At 51.7% G+C, this 14,604-nt stretch overlaps 1 protein-coding gene across 1 annotated transcript in view; it reads right to left on the bottom strand.

Annotated features, from left to right (window-relative positions):
- Nucleotides 1-13,651, bottom strand: part of FGFRL1 (fibroblast growth factor receptor like 1) — a 165,443-nt gene extending 151,792 nt beyond the window's left edge. Inside the window, exons 1-2 of the mRNA XM_077344083.1 lie at nucleotides 13,307-13,651; nucleotides 12,903-12,980 (exon numbers count right to left, since the gene is read on the bottom strand). Of these exons, the coding sequence (XP_077200198.1) occupies nucleotides 12,903-12,963 (61 nt within the window). The 5' untranslated portion in view covers nucleotides 12,964-12,980; nucleotides 13,307-13,651. The remainder of the gene's footprint in view (nucleotides 1-12,902; nucleotides 12,981-13,306) is intronic.
- Between the last annotated feature and the right edge of the window lie 953 nt (nucleotides 13,652-14,604).

Here is a 14,604-nt window from a genome sequence, read left to right as displayed (position 1 = left end):
CAGCACCTCATCCCACCCCACCAGGGTTATACATAACCCTTTGGTCACAGACTCAGGTTTTGATATATTGTTACTGACTCAAGTAGGTGTGACTAGAACTAGTCCCAGACCTTAAGCTTCCTGCTCCCCTGCTAGGAAGGACCTGGAAATGGCCATCCCTGGACACTAAATCCCAGCAGGTGCCTTCACACAGGGCCTGTCTTCATGCCTGGACCATTTGTTGTAGGAAGGGACTGGAGACTAAATAAAGGAGTTGTTGGATTTATATCTTCAGTCTTAGCAAAGTTCCCATGATGTCTAGTTTGTTATACTTTCAATAAGAAGCTTTCTTTTCATATATGAAGCCTGCTCATCGGGAGTAATTGACAATCTTCACATCTGTCAAAGTTTTAAATGTTTCACCTAAAGTACCTGGCAGTCCTCAGCGCTCCATAAGGTAGGTGCAGTAATGTCACCTTCAGAGCAGCAATGGAGGAAAAGGCTCAAGAGTACGGCTTATTTCAGGCCACCCATGGAGCTCACGGCACAGCCAAGGCTGACGTCTCTTCAGGCATTATGGCAAACCAGTTCTCACACTGGGAGACAAGAGGAACCCTCCTCAGAGACCCCACAGCTGACTACACATACAATGCCAAACACAGCTGTGGTTGTATGTAGTAAAGTCATGCAACACCAAGAATCACAGTGCCACCGCACAGGAGTGGACAAGAGGAATAGGGATCCTAGTCAAGCTCTTGTAAGCCACGCATCTGGGCCATATGGCTAGGCTCAAACCAATTTAGCAAATGAAAACCGGCAGAAGATGTTAACAATAAGGAGTAAGACAAAGGAGTAGAGACTGTACTAAGAGTTACTCATCTCTGCTGTCTAATAGAGGAGCTTTGCAGTAGGAATCTAGACACCACTGTGGAGGTGAACAAGCTACGAGACTGGGCTGCATCTAAACGGCCGCTGCCAGTCACATCTGTACTACACCCATCCCCCCAGTAGGTACATGAGTTTATAAGGGCCACAGAGGCCACCCAGTCCCACCCCCTGCTCAATGCAGGAGCAAACTAAAGCAACCAGGATAAGTCCAGCTGCTGCTTGAAGACCACCAGTGAGGGGAAGCTCCCCACCTCCTTAGGAAGAAGAAGAGCTGCTTTTTATACCCTGTTTTTCAGCCTCAAGCCAGCTTACAATCACTTTGCCTTCTTCTCCTCTAAACAGAAACCCAGTGAGGTAGGTGGGGCTGAGCAAGCTCTGACAGAAATGTTCTGTGAGCACAGATCTAACAGGACTATGGTAGCCAACTGTCATCTTTGTGTAGTGGATAATTTGGAGAGCCAGGTTTCATCCCACACTCCTCCTCCACACAACGTCTGCTCGGTGACCTTGGGCTATTCACAATTCTGTTAGAGCTGTTCTCACAGAGCAGTTCCCTCAGAGCTCTCTCAGCCCAACCTACCTCACAAGGTACTTGTTGCAGGGAGAGGCAGGGAAGACAATTGTAAGCTGCTTTGAGACTCCTTCAGGTAGTGAAGGTATAAAAACCAACTCTTTTCTACTCTGAGAAAAAAAATGTCCAGATATCCAGCCGATAGCGTTCTCCACATAGTATAAATCCATTACCACAGGTCCTATCTGCTGCTGCCAACAGGGACCTTTCCCTGCCCTCTTCCAAGTGACAAACTTTCAAATACTTAAAGAGAGCCATCATGTCCCCTCTCAACCTCCACTTCTCCAGCTTAAACATTCCCAGGTCCTTCAGCCTCTCCTCCTAGGGCTTGGTCCCCAGGTCCTGGATCATCCTGGGCCTAGTCTGCACACAATAGATAATGCACTTTCAATGCACTTTAGAAGTAGATTTTCCTGTTCCGCACAGGAAAATCCAGCCACAAAAGCACATTAAAAGTGCATTATCTATTGTATGCAGACTAGGCCCTTGTCACTCTCCTCTGCACCCTCTCCATTGTGTCCACGTCCTTCTTGAAGTGAGGCCTCCAGAACTGCACTCAGGACTCCAGGTGGGGTCTGACCAATGCGGTATGCAATGAAACTATGACATCTTGTGATTTTGATGCGATGCCTCTGTTGATACAGCCCCAGATTGTGTTTGCCTTCTTTACTGCCATATTACACTGTCTGCTCATATTTAGCTTCCATTCCACAAACACACCAAGATCTTGTTTGCACATGCTGCTACCCAGGAGTGTCTCTCCCATCTGGTATGCCTGCTTCTCATTTTTGGGACACAGATTTAAAACTCTGCACTTCTCCTTACTGAATGGCATCTTGTTCTCATTTAGCCACTTTTCCAGCATGTTCGGATCTCATTGAACTCTATCTCTATCACAGTATCGCATTTTATCCTCTCAAAAAAAAAGAAAACTCAGGGGAAGCTTAGAGACTATATCAATCTCCATGCATAGAGGGAGAGAGGGAGGGAGGGAGAATCCGCATTCCCTTTGTCAGGCAGGGAGCCCCCATGCTTCCTTACTCCAGGGACTTCCTTACTCCGTTCTGTGGAAAGTTTGACAGTCCCCTGAAATCCTGTCTTGGAATCCGTATCCCTTCCCTCTTCCAGCAGCCCACTGACCCTGGTACCTCTTCTCACCCTGGCAAAGCCCGGCCTGCCATTTCCAAGTGCTGGCAGAAAGTAGCCCCCTGTTTTGCCTGTCAACTGAATTTACACATGCAAACCCCTTCAGCTCCTGGGCAAAGAAACAATACACAATAGCTTGAGAGAATACAAAATGTTACAGGGAAATAGTTTAAAACCATCCGTGGAAAGGAAGAGAAGGATAAGGGTAAGTCTGCAGTGACCCAGGAGACAATACCTAGTTCACACTAAAATCACAGCAACGGTTACTTTATTATTATTATTAATTAGATTTCTATCCCGCCACTCCCAATGGCTCGTGGCAGGTTGCAACAATAAAACCTACAATAAAACCCCCCAATAAAATTACAAAAAGAATTTCACACAGTTCACGCGATGTCCAAGATGGCGGACTAATACCAGACTCACCCACTCTCCACCAGAGGGTCACTGATCAATTAAAAAGGAAGGTCAACCTCTAGATGAAATGCCATCTCATGGACAGGCAGAATTTCACTTGTCAAAGTGGGTCTCGCACCAATAACTCTTTCTCCTAATTAAGAGTAAAAGAATTCTTGACACAATCATTCTGCGGTCGTGGCAAACACTCATTTGGGACTCTATTTGATAACGAGGAAAAGAAAGGTTGTCACACATCTCAGATCTACGAGAAAAGAGACATTTGTATTTTCAAGTTGAGCGTATTATTTGAATGGCTAGTTGCATCAGCCCACATTCCACAGATAAGGAGAAGGCACAGATCCATTGAAATACAGACAGTGGTCTACAGCAGTGGTCCCCAACATTTTTATCACCGGGGACCAGTCAACGCTTGACAATTTTACTGAGGCCCGGGGGGGGGGGTAGTCTTTTGCTGCCACCTGAGCCCCTGCTCCACTTGCTTTCCTGCTGGCACCCCGACTTCCCGCTGCCCGCTGGGGGATGCTGCGCAGTTCCATGCCGAGGGGGAGCCCCAGTCATGGCAGCCGCTGGAGAGCACCAAAGGTGAGCTGGCAGCAAAGTGGCAGAGCAGCCCCCAAGGCAGCAGCCGGGGAGAAGGATAAGAAGGACCCGCGGCCCAGTACCAACTTATCTATGGACCAGGACCAGTCCCTGGACCGGGAGTTGGGGACTACTGGTCTACAGGAGAGGAGCTCTTTCTTATACCCTGGTTTTCACTACCATAATGAGTCCCAAAGCAAAGCACCGAACACCTTTCCTTTCCTCTCCTGCAACAGACACCCTGTGAGGTAGGTGGGGCTGAGAGCTTTGGGGAAACAATTCTAAGAGGACTGTGACTAGTCCAAGGTCACCCAGCTAGCTGCACATGGATGGAAGGGCAATCAAACTCGTGATTCATAGAATCATAGAATCATAGAGTTGGAAGGGGCCATACAGGCCATCTAGTCCAACCCCCTGCTCAACGCAGGATCAGCCCTAACCATCTTAAAGCATCCAAGAAAAGTGTGTATCCAGCCTTTGCTTGAAGACTGCCAGTGAGGGGGAGCTCACCACCTTCTTAGGCAGCCCCTTCCACTGCTGAACTACTCTGACTGTAAAAATTTTTTTTTTACACAACACTAAAGTCCTTCCTTGCACCCAGCACTGCCCATTGGCCCCTTGGCCCCGGACTGATGAAAAGGGAGGCGCGAATCCCAACCCGCCCAACCCCCAACCTTACCCGACTTCAGGCCACTGCCACCATTAGCAGCTGCCCGCCAGCACACCAGGTAGGCAGCCGGCCGGGCCCGAGCCAGCCCGGGGCTTGGCCCATGGGGGGGAGGGTGGCAAAGACTTCGGGGAGGACACAGGAGCCCGGCTGCCGCGTCTCTGACACAGCGGCTGGCCTCCTTCACCTTCCCCGAAGCCTCCAAGGCAACGGGGAGGGAGGCAGGGGGAAAAGGCTTCGGGAAGGGCGAAGGAGGCCAGGTGCCATGCGCAGACATGGCGGCCGGCCTCCTTCACCTTCCCCGAAGCCTCCGAAGTGACGGGGAGAGGGGAGGGGTGAGGGGAAAGGCTTCAGAGAGGGCGAAGGAGCCTGGGTGCCACGTCGGAGACATGCACCCGGCCTCCTTCATCTTCCCCGAAGCCTCCGAGGGGACTGGGAGGGGGGCGGGGGAAAGGCACCAAATGCCTGGTGGAAGAGCTTCCCAAAGAGATCAGGGCCCTGCCGGAACTCCCACAATTCCGCAAAAGGGAGCTCTTCCACCAGGCATTTGGTGGGGCTGTCTGACCCACAGCATCTACAGGTCCCACCTCCCCCGACTGAGAGATCGAACCTGCTGAGGGAGTGTCAAAGTTACTGTTGAAGTGACGTATTAATTGTTCCAGTTGGTGTGTTGTTGTTATTGTTATACTGTTATATTGATTTTGATAGTGTTCTATGTAAATGTTCCAAAATGTTTTATGTAAACCGCCCAGAGCCGTAGGGAAGGGCAGTATAAAAATATAAATAAATAATTAAATAATGATGTATGAAGAGCTAAGAAAAAGCTTACATCCTTGGCATGTTCTGGAAGTTTCAACTGCACTGTAGATTCTACCTCTAGCTCTCTGATTTTTGAGAAAATGAATTTTATACCAAAATTTCTTGCTATCTGTTTTATCTGGCCACAGTGCTGTATTAAAATAAATTTGAATAAATTTATACCAAAATATCAACCAAATGGAAGTGAGTTCGGGATTCACTGTTTTTGGTAAGAACTAGGAACATAAGATGAACATTGAAATATCTACAAAGTAACAGTATAACACTATATATGCTACATTCTTTGTATATAACATCAAATATTAAATATTCCTGGAATTGTCAGGTTTCTATCTATCTATCTATCTATCTATCTATCTATCTATCTATCTATCTATCTATCTATCTATCTATCTATCTATCTATCTACCTACCTACCTACCTACCTACCTACCTACCTACCTACCTACTATATATGTTACTTTCCTGTCCTCCCAACTACTCTTTCATGTGTGTGTGTGTGTGTTTTAAATCTGCAACGTATTCGAAGAAAAATCAAAGGCTCCTAACATATACAAAGGAAAACTATAGATTAAATCAAAGTGTACTTCCAGGCACATCCCTTATCCCTTAATATAAAATGAAACAGAAGGAAATTACTTTTTAAAAAATAAAGCTACCGTTTCCAATAAAATTAGGGGGAAGTGTTGCCAAGTACTGCAATTTAGGATAAATCTGAAAGCAGACACTTTAAAATGGGTTTCTCAAGCCATCCTAGACCCAGTTTCACTAAAAGGGCAAGATTAACTCCTAGCATACTTTGAAGAGACTTCGGCATTTGACCCATTCTCCAGTCTGGCTTCCATCCTGGTCACAGTGAGGAGACCGTGCTGGTCGCCCTGGTGGTTGACCTCCAGTATCAGTTGGACAGGGCAGCACAGCCCTTCTCATGTTATTAGATCTATCAGGAGCATTTGATGCTGTCACCTGCGGGCTCTTGACCTATTGCCTCGCCAGTCCTGGAGTCCAAGGGACAGCCCTTCAATGCCCTTCTCTTTCCCACAGAACCACAGAGAGAGAGTAGTAGTGAGGGAGAAGCAATATGGTTGCTACCAACTCTCCTGTGCCCTCTGGCCCAACTGATTCAGAGTTTTGGGCTGGGTTGTCACCAATATGCGGACGACACCCAGCTCTATCTCCTGAAATAATTGTGTGTGTTTTTCCTCACCCGGCAGACTTCATGCCACTGTAAAGTGCCAGCATGCGACGCCATGGGGAAAAGCTTCCCCCACCTCAGAGAAAGGGGCCAGATGCGATGCTTAGTTTCTAATCAACCTATTTTTACTGCTTCCATAAAAGCCATTCACTTGTACATACAGCAGAAAAGACCAAGAGTCCAATAGCACCTTAAGGACTAACAAAATTTGTCGCAGGGTATGAACATCCATGAGTCACAATTATACTGATATATTTATGGAATCCAAAATTATAAACACATTATAATTCCACTCTAACATTGTCCTACATTGTCCTAATCTGTCTATGTAGTGTTAGTTTTCTACAAATGGAATTTAAAATATATTATCTAATGCAGTAAAGCTACCTTACATGAGTAAAACCCTGTCTTAAAACCTCATTCAATTCATCACTCCCTAAAATTCCCCAGTTTTATAAAAAATGAGTCTTTCAGAAAATCTCAAAATTCTTCCGGCCCTCAAATCAGTAAACATGAAGTTTGCCTTTCTCACTGCTGCTACATAGTGAGCCAAAGGTTTTATCAAGATATCCTTTTAGCCAGCTTGGTGTAGTGGTTAGGAGTGCAGACTTCTAATCTGGCGAGCCGGGTTTGATTCTGCACTCACTGGGTGACCTTGGGCTTGCCATGGCACTGATAAAACTGTTCTGACCGAGCAGTGATATCAGGGCTTTCTCAGCCTCACCCACCCCACAGGGTGTCTGTTGTGGGGAGAGGAAAGGGAAGGCGAATGGAAGCCGCTTTGAGCCTCCTTCAGGTAGAGAAAAGCGGCCTATAAGAACCAACTCTTCTTCTTCTTCAGTCATCTCAGGGCTCTCTGATCCTCACCCACCTCACAGGGTGTCTGTTGTGGGGAGAGGAAAGGGAAGGCAACTGTAAGCCACTTTGAGACTCCTTCAGGTAGAGAAAAGTGGCATAGAAGAACCAACTCTTCTTCTTCCTCTACCCCAGATTTATATCCCTCTCTGTCTCTGCCAATCCTGACCCAAACCACAGGATGGCTAAGTCACCGTCTAACTTCAAAAGCCAAATCATAGCTTCACACCCCTTTCTGGTACTCAAGCCATTCGCTGGTTTCTGCACCATAATCCAAGTTAACTCAGCTTCTGAACTAACAAACTATCATTTTGAATTTGCTCCCTAAACCATCAGTGGAAGGCAAGCACAAAAGAGGATTTCTCTGCCAATCCAGGATTTGCAAGTCTGTTAAATAAAGATTAGAAATGTAAAACATCCAGAAGTTTTAAAGCCAAGAAAAAAATTAAAATGTTAGGGAAAAACAGAAATATGTGAAACTTTTTTTACTCATTTCATAGAATCATAGAGTTGGAAGGGACCTCCTGGGTCCTAAGTCCAACCCCCTGCACTATGCAGGACACTCACAACTAGGGTTGTGTGATTCGGCCGCCGAAGCGGCCGTTCCGTCCGGGCGCAGCCAGCGCCGCGCCGCGGGGGGGGGGGAGGGCGGTGCCGGCAGCGGCGTGACAGCGGGCTCATCCATTGTAATGGATCGCTCATCCATTGTAATCAGCCACCCCCTTGAGCCTTCACAGAATCAGCCTCTCTGTCAGATGGCTATCTAGCCTCTGTTTAAACATCTCCAAAGATGGAGAACCCACCACCTCCCGAGGAAGCCTGTTCCACTGAGGAACCGCTCTGACTGTCAGGAACTTCTTCCGGATGTTTAGACGGAATTTGACAGCATAAAGAACATCATCGAATCATAGAGCTGGAAGGGATTTCCAGGGTCATCTAGTCCAAACCCGTGCAGAATGCAGGAAATTCACATCTATAAAACATCGTACTACTTGGCATACTTCTAGAAATAAAAAGTGCTATCTTTCATTCTTAAAAGAAAAATTACCAAGAAAGAGCATTGTTGCCATCTGAGGAGCAGGAAGAAATACAACCTGAAGGTCAAAAAGAATTCCTGATCATTGTGCAGTGCTAGTAGTTAAAGTAATGATAGGGCCAGGAAACCCAACATGACCCAAGGGTTCCTAATTCAGTGAAGTAACATGAAACTGAACCACTCACGAATAAGTTCACAGAGGTGACCATGCCACCATAGTATATATAAACTAGGCTCAGCCAGCATTTCACTGATATCAGCACACATGGTAAAAATAGAGATTTAAAACCCTGAAAATCTTAATTAGTGGATTAATGCAGGATTTCAGGTTTAAACCTGCTGTCCTGTTTTGTCCAAGAAATGCCTATGTGATGTCTAGTCCCAGAGTTGCAGCCTCAGAATGCCCCTTTGTGACATCTTGGGCATCTGAGGGCTGGTGGATGAAACTTAGAAGGCAGAGGCAGCAGTGAACGGCTGTATCATCTAGTAACAAAACTGGTGCAAAGTCCTGAGTAGGGCCGGGTGCTTCGGCGTCTGAAGCAGCCATTCCCCCCAAAGCAGCCAGCACCGCGGCGCAGGGAGGAGGAGAGGCGGTGGTGCGCACCTTGGTGCACATACGCATGCACAGAGTTGCACCTGTGAGTGTGTGGCAACCAGTGCGCCAGCGCCCGCACCTCCCCTCCCCTCCCCTCCCCTCCCCCCAACACTGCAGCACTGGCTGCTTCAGGCGGGAACGGCCACTTCGGAGGCCGAAGCACCTGGCCCTAGTCCTGATTCTCTCCTGTTTTAGTGTTTTTACTGTGGTCAACTGCTTTTGGGTCCTGCCTGTGTCAGGAGAGGAACAGGGAATATAAGCTTTCTAGAAATTAAATGAGTCTTAGAGGGAAACATAGTTGATGTCAGAAGGATTCTTAGGCATACAGGATCCAGGGACAGCGACACATGGAAAAGATTACTAAACACCATTTTTTAAAATTCTGACAAGCAGGGGACCCACAAGGACTTGCAGGGCATGTCTCGTTTCTCCCGTGTTTCCACCTCTCCCACTATTTCTTCTTTTCCTGTCCTGGCAACCCCTCGACAATCTCTCCCTTTTGCTGGCTTCCTTTAGTCCTTCCCACCCACCCACCAATCTGTCTTCAGCTTTCCCTCCTTCCCTTCCCCTAGCAGTTGGCGGTCGTGACAGGGAGCCTCTCGCCCGGAAAAATCTGGCCAAGTTGCACAGTGGCCACCAAGGTGGGCAAGCCTAAGACTTCCATCAAGCTGGGGGAAAATCCCCCATCTATCCCTAGCTTCCTATAGAACGATGGGGGTACACTTAAAAGTCCAGCTCGGAATTAGTTACAAGAAAAATGCTGTTGTCTTGGACATCATTTTGATCCTGTTTCAAATTAAATAAAATGGAACTCCTAAATTTTCACTCTCCAGTGTAAATACAAGCCTGTTTAATATGGAACCCATTCATTCAATTTGCCAGGTAGAATGACCCCAAGTTCAGAAAATGTTGGCTGGTCTTCAAAGGCAGAAAGACAAACTGCTGAAAGAATCAGATTCTATATTGTTCTTTTCCAGGCCTCCCCATTTATACACACTATAAGGACAGCTATATCCTGAGGCAAATTACAATGAAGGCTAAAAGAGAGCCAGTTTGGTGTAGTGGTTAGGAGTGTGGACTTCTGATCTGGCGTGCTGGGTTCGATTCTACACTCCCCCACATGCATCCAGCTGGGTGACCTTGGGCTCGCCACAGCACTGACTGTTCTGACTGAGCACACCACAGCTGTTCTGACTGAGCAGTGATATCAGGGCTCTCTCAGTCTAACCTCCCTCACAGGGGGTCTGTTGTGGGGAGAGGAAAGGGAAGGTGAATATAAGCCACTTTGAGCCTCCATCGGGTAGAGAAAAGCAGCATATAAGAACCAACTCTTCTTCTTCTTCAGTAATCTCAGGGCTCTCCCAGCCTCACCCACCTCACAGGGTGTCTGTTGTTGGGAGAGGAAAGGGAAGGCGACTCCATGATAACAAAGCATAGTCAGGAAGAGACATACAGAAGAGATCTGAAGTGTAAACTCTCTATCCTTGTTACTGGGAGGCCATGTACAAAAAAACAGAGATCATCTTATATTCACACAGGTACACTAATACCTGTCAGTTTGGTGTAGTGGTTAGGAGTGCGGACTTCTAATCTGGCATGCCAGGTTCGATTCTGCACTCCCCCACATGCAACCAGCTGGGTGACCTTGGGCTCGCCACGGCACTGATAAAACTGTTCTGACCGGGCAGTGATATCAGCGCTCTCTCAGCCTCACCCACCCCACAGGGTGTCTGTTGTGGGGAGAGGAAAGGGAAGGCGACTGTAAGCCGCTTTGAGCCTCCTTCGGGTAGGGAAAAGCGGCATATAAGAACCAACTCTTCTTCTTATTCTTCTAATGTTCAACAGAATTTTTTGAACATAACTTGAGGGGGTCATCTTGCATCAGGGTTGTCTTTTGAGTAGGTAAGGTGTCTGAAAAATATAAAATGTTCTTTTTCTTCTACAATGAGTGGGGGCTAATTTTACCAGACCTTTATTATTATTATTATTATTACTACTACTACTACTACTACTACTACTACTACTACTACTACTACTACTACTACTACTACTATTTAGATTTATTCCTTCCACTCTCCCCAGAGGCCCGAGGCGAGTTACAGACATATAAAACCCCAATAAAAACATACAATAAAACATATAAACATATCATACTTAAATCCCCAGACAACAGAACAAGATGTGGTGGAAACTCAGTTCATATCTACTCTACCCCTTGGTAACCCACTATCAAGGGGGAGGGAGGACAGAGCGTGCCAGATGGAGTATGCTACTGCCGCTGTAAGGGGGCCAGATCTTCCATGAGGCCTGGCCTCACCCCACGACCTGGCGGAAGAGCTCCATTTTGCAGGCCCTGCAGAACGTTAAGAACTCCCACAAGGCCCGCAGCTCCTCCGGGAGCTCATTCCACCAGGTCGGGGTCGGGGCCAGGACCGAAAAGGCCCTGGTCGAGGTCAGGTGTGTTTCTCTGGGGCTACAACCTGATAGCACCACTAAGAAATTGTTACTGGTGCGGTCCAGATCACAGGCTGCCAGTTGGCCATTCCTGCCTGGAGCGACCTGGCCTTTTGCCTGGACTCTTCAGATTTCAGTCTACGCACAAAACTGAAACTGGAAACAGCTGGATCACTGCCACAATCTACCTGAACTGATCTACTTGGGGGGGGGGGGCAGGGCACATTTTAGAAAACAGCACTTAAAAATTATCCCGCTGAAGTGGCCACACTGGCAAGTGACACTTTTACAGTTATGTATTCTGAAGCTTTGGTAATACTGCATCATTTAGAAGGCCCCTAAATGTACCAACTTTTCAGATTCAAGACTTCACTGTATGATCTTCCCTCCACGGAAATCCTAGATTTTTTTATGCGACCACAATCAATTACCAGAGGTTTTTGACAATGGGATGTAACTCTTTTGCACAAGCCATGAAGCTGACTCTGAAGCAAACTTTACAAAACACTTTCTTCTTTCCTACTTTCCACGAGCAGAAGCTAAAGAGGACAAAACAGCCTCCTTTTCCTTTGTCCTTAAATTTTAATAGTTGTAGACAGTCAGGAGTATCTCCTCCTCTTTATTCTTTATTCAGACTCTGGATCTTACCCAGAGTTTCCCAGCATCTATTTCTATTCAATGAGTGAATACACGCAGGACTTCATCCATTCAGCCCTCTCTACTGCATCCATCTGAAGAGTGTCTCTATTCAGACTGTGGGTCTTAAAAATGTGCCTGTTTGCCTCTCATCCAGCATGCGGGAGGATCGTTTTACACGGCTCCTGCCTGGGTGAAGTATTTGCCGAAGCCGGAGCGCCGCAGTTGGGTCTGACATTGTTTCCGCGGCAGGCCTGGGACCCCTTCCCCCTTGTCCCGAGACTCATGACTGCGGCTGCTGACACAGCTCGGTCCGCGGAGACTCATAAGAAGCGGGGATCCGGCTCCGCCAGGCTACTCCGGCCGCTCACATCACCCATTCAGAACCGCTCTGCTCAGAGGCTACTGGGCAGGGGACGGCCCCGAGACGGCCCGAACCAATGCTCCAAACGCAGGATGAGCAGAAGAGGCCGACGGCACGCCCCCTGGCAGCTCCTGCGGCTGCCCCCTCCTGCCCACGGGGCGCCCTCTGAGAAGGGGCTCCCTCGCAGCGCCCAGGGCTTCTCTCCGGGGCTCCTTTGTGGCCGCCTTCCCCTTCCCTTTGTTAGGCTTCCTGCCGGCCTCTCCTCTTGGGCAACGCAACCTGCTCAGGGGGGAATCGGATCGCCTGACGCCCCCCCCCCCGTTGAGAACTGTCATTTGTCTGTCAGGGGCGGGAAGTTAATGCATTTGTTTGTTTAGTTTGGGCTCTGGGGAGAAGGCAGCCAGCGCGGCCGGGGGAGCGACGGGGGGAGAGGGCGGGCGGGCGGGCGAGATCTCCGCCGAAGGGAGAGGCTCCCTCATCCAGGCAGGAATGCGATTGTTGCCTTTTCTCCCCGCCTCAAACGCGGAGGGCAGCGGCGCCTTTGGCCACCTGGGCAGCCACGAGGGCCACGCCACGCCAGCCCGCCGCGCACACCTGCGCCGCGGGAAGGGGAAGGGGAAGGGGAAGGGGAAGGGCCGCCGCCAGAGCTCGGGAGCCCGCGAGGGCAGGGGCGCGCGGAGACAGCGCGAGCCACTCACCTCGGGCGCCGTCCAGCAGCCCCACGATCCCCAGCAGGAGCAGCGTCAGCGAGGCTTCCATCGCGAGGGGGGCTCCGCCTGCGGGGGGAGGGAGCGGCACAGCGTCAGGGGAGCCCCCAGGCCACGCCACGCCACGCCGCCGCCCCCGCGCCCACCCCCAGCCGCCCCCCAGCCGCCAGGCCGCCCGGGGAAGCCTGCCCACAGGCCGGTCCCCACCTGCAGCCCGCCACCCGCCACCCGCCCGGCCCCAGCGCCGCGGCGCCCACGACCCTCCGGGCGCGGAAGCAGAGCAGCCGGCCTCTCGCCGCCCGCCCGGCCGCGCCGCCGGCCCCGATCCCCGCCCGCTCAGCCCAGCCCAGCCGCGCGACGCCTGCGGAAGCCCGCCCGCCCGCCTGCCTGCCCACCTGAGCGCGGCTCCTGCGGCGGGCACGGGATCCAGCCGCCGCCGCCGCCTCTGGCGCGGAGCGAGTCCCCGGCGCCGCCGGCCCCTCGCCTCTCACCCGCGGGCTTCGCGCCCCGCCGCCACCGCCGCCCCCATCGCCCGGCCGCTGCGCCGCCCAAAGAGGAGCCGGCCGGCCAAGCCCCCCAGCCGCCCCGCCAGGCAGCCCGGCAGCCCGGCAGGCAGGCAGGCAGGCAGGCGGCCACCACCTCCGGGCGGGTGGGCGGGCGGGCGCTGCGGGGCTGCTGCTGCTGGGGCTGCTGCGGGCGCGGCGGGCCGGGGATGCCTGGGGCTGCCGAGGTGCGACTCCTCCCCGCCCCCCGCCGGGCCGGCCACTTCTGGGGAGCGCCCGAGGCGGCCGCAGAGGCCCCGCCCCGCCCCAAACTTTGCGCCAATCCGCGCGCTCCCCCCGCCCCGCGCCGCCTTAACCCTTTGCCGCCAGCCGGCCAGCCAGCCAGCCAGACGCCCGCGAGCTGCCCACCGGCGCGCGCCACGACGCCCGCCCCCCCCCCGGGAGCCGCCAGGTGGGCCCGGCGGAGGAGTTCCCACGAGGGCCGCCCCGGAGAAGGCGCGACCGAGGAGGTGCCGCTGGCCTGCCCTCCGGCGGGGCGGGCGTCTGTGCTGCCTCCCCCGATGGCGAGCAGAGGCCGGCAGGGGCACTGGGGGGATGGGCCGCCCGGGCACGGCGGAGGAGCTGCCCCGGGAGCCGCGTCTGCCTCGGCGCAAAGCCCGCGGGGAAGCCGCCTGCTGGGGGGGGGGGGGGGACGGTGTCTCCGGCGTGTCCCTCCCCGTGCCCCCGCCGTGTGACCCCTGCAGGGCCCTTGAGGCATTGGTGCGGCCCCCCTCGCCCTCCAGCAGTTCTCGAGCCCCCTTCTTCCCCAGGCGCTTCAGGGATCCCGGGGAGGGGGCGTGGAGCCCCCTCCGGTTCCTGGTGGGGCTTGCAGTTCCTGGTGGGGCTTCCCTGCCCCCTCGGCTTTGAGATGCTTCCTTCTACAGGCTTTCCCAGGAAGGCGGTGGTGTTGGTGGGGCGCAGTCACAGTCACAAGAAAGGGGGGTCCTTTACGCTGGTCGCATATTTTGGAGCATTGTAAGAGGACCACTGTGTTAGCGATGACCCAAGAGAGCCCCATCCCAAAGAGCCCAGAGGCCAGCAGGGAGCTGAGACAGGAGACATCCACAGGCACCCCCCCCCCCCCCCGCATGCTGCAGACATGAGAATAACAGTGCTGGAGGCTCCCACAAGCTCACCAAGAGCTCCCAGTC

The sequence above is a fragment of the Paroedura picta genome, chromosome 6, assembly GCF_049243985.1.
Source record: "Paroedura picta isolate Pp20150507F chromosome 6, Ppicta_v3.0, whole genome shotgun sequence".
Classification (NCBI taxonomy): Eukaryota; Metazoa; Chordata; class Lepidosauria; order Squamata; family Gekkonidae; genus Paroedura; species Paroedura picta.
This window is presented reverse-complemented; position numbering and strand designations above follow the sequence as displayed.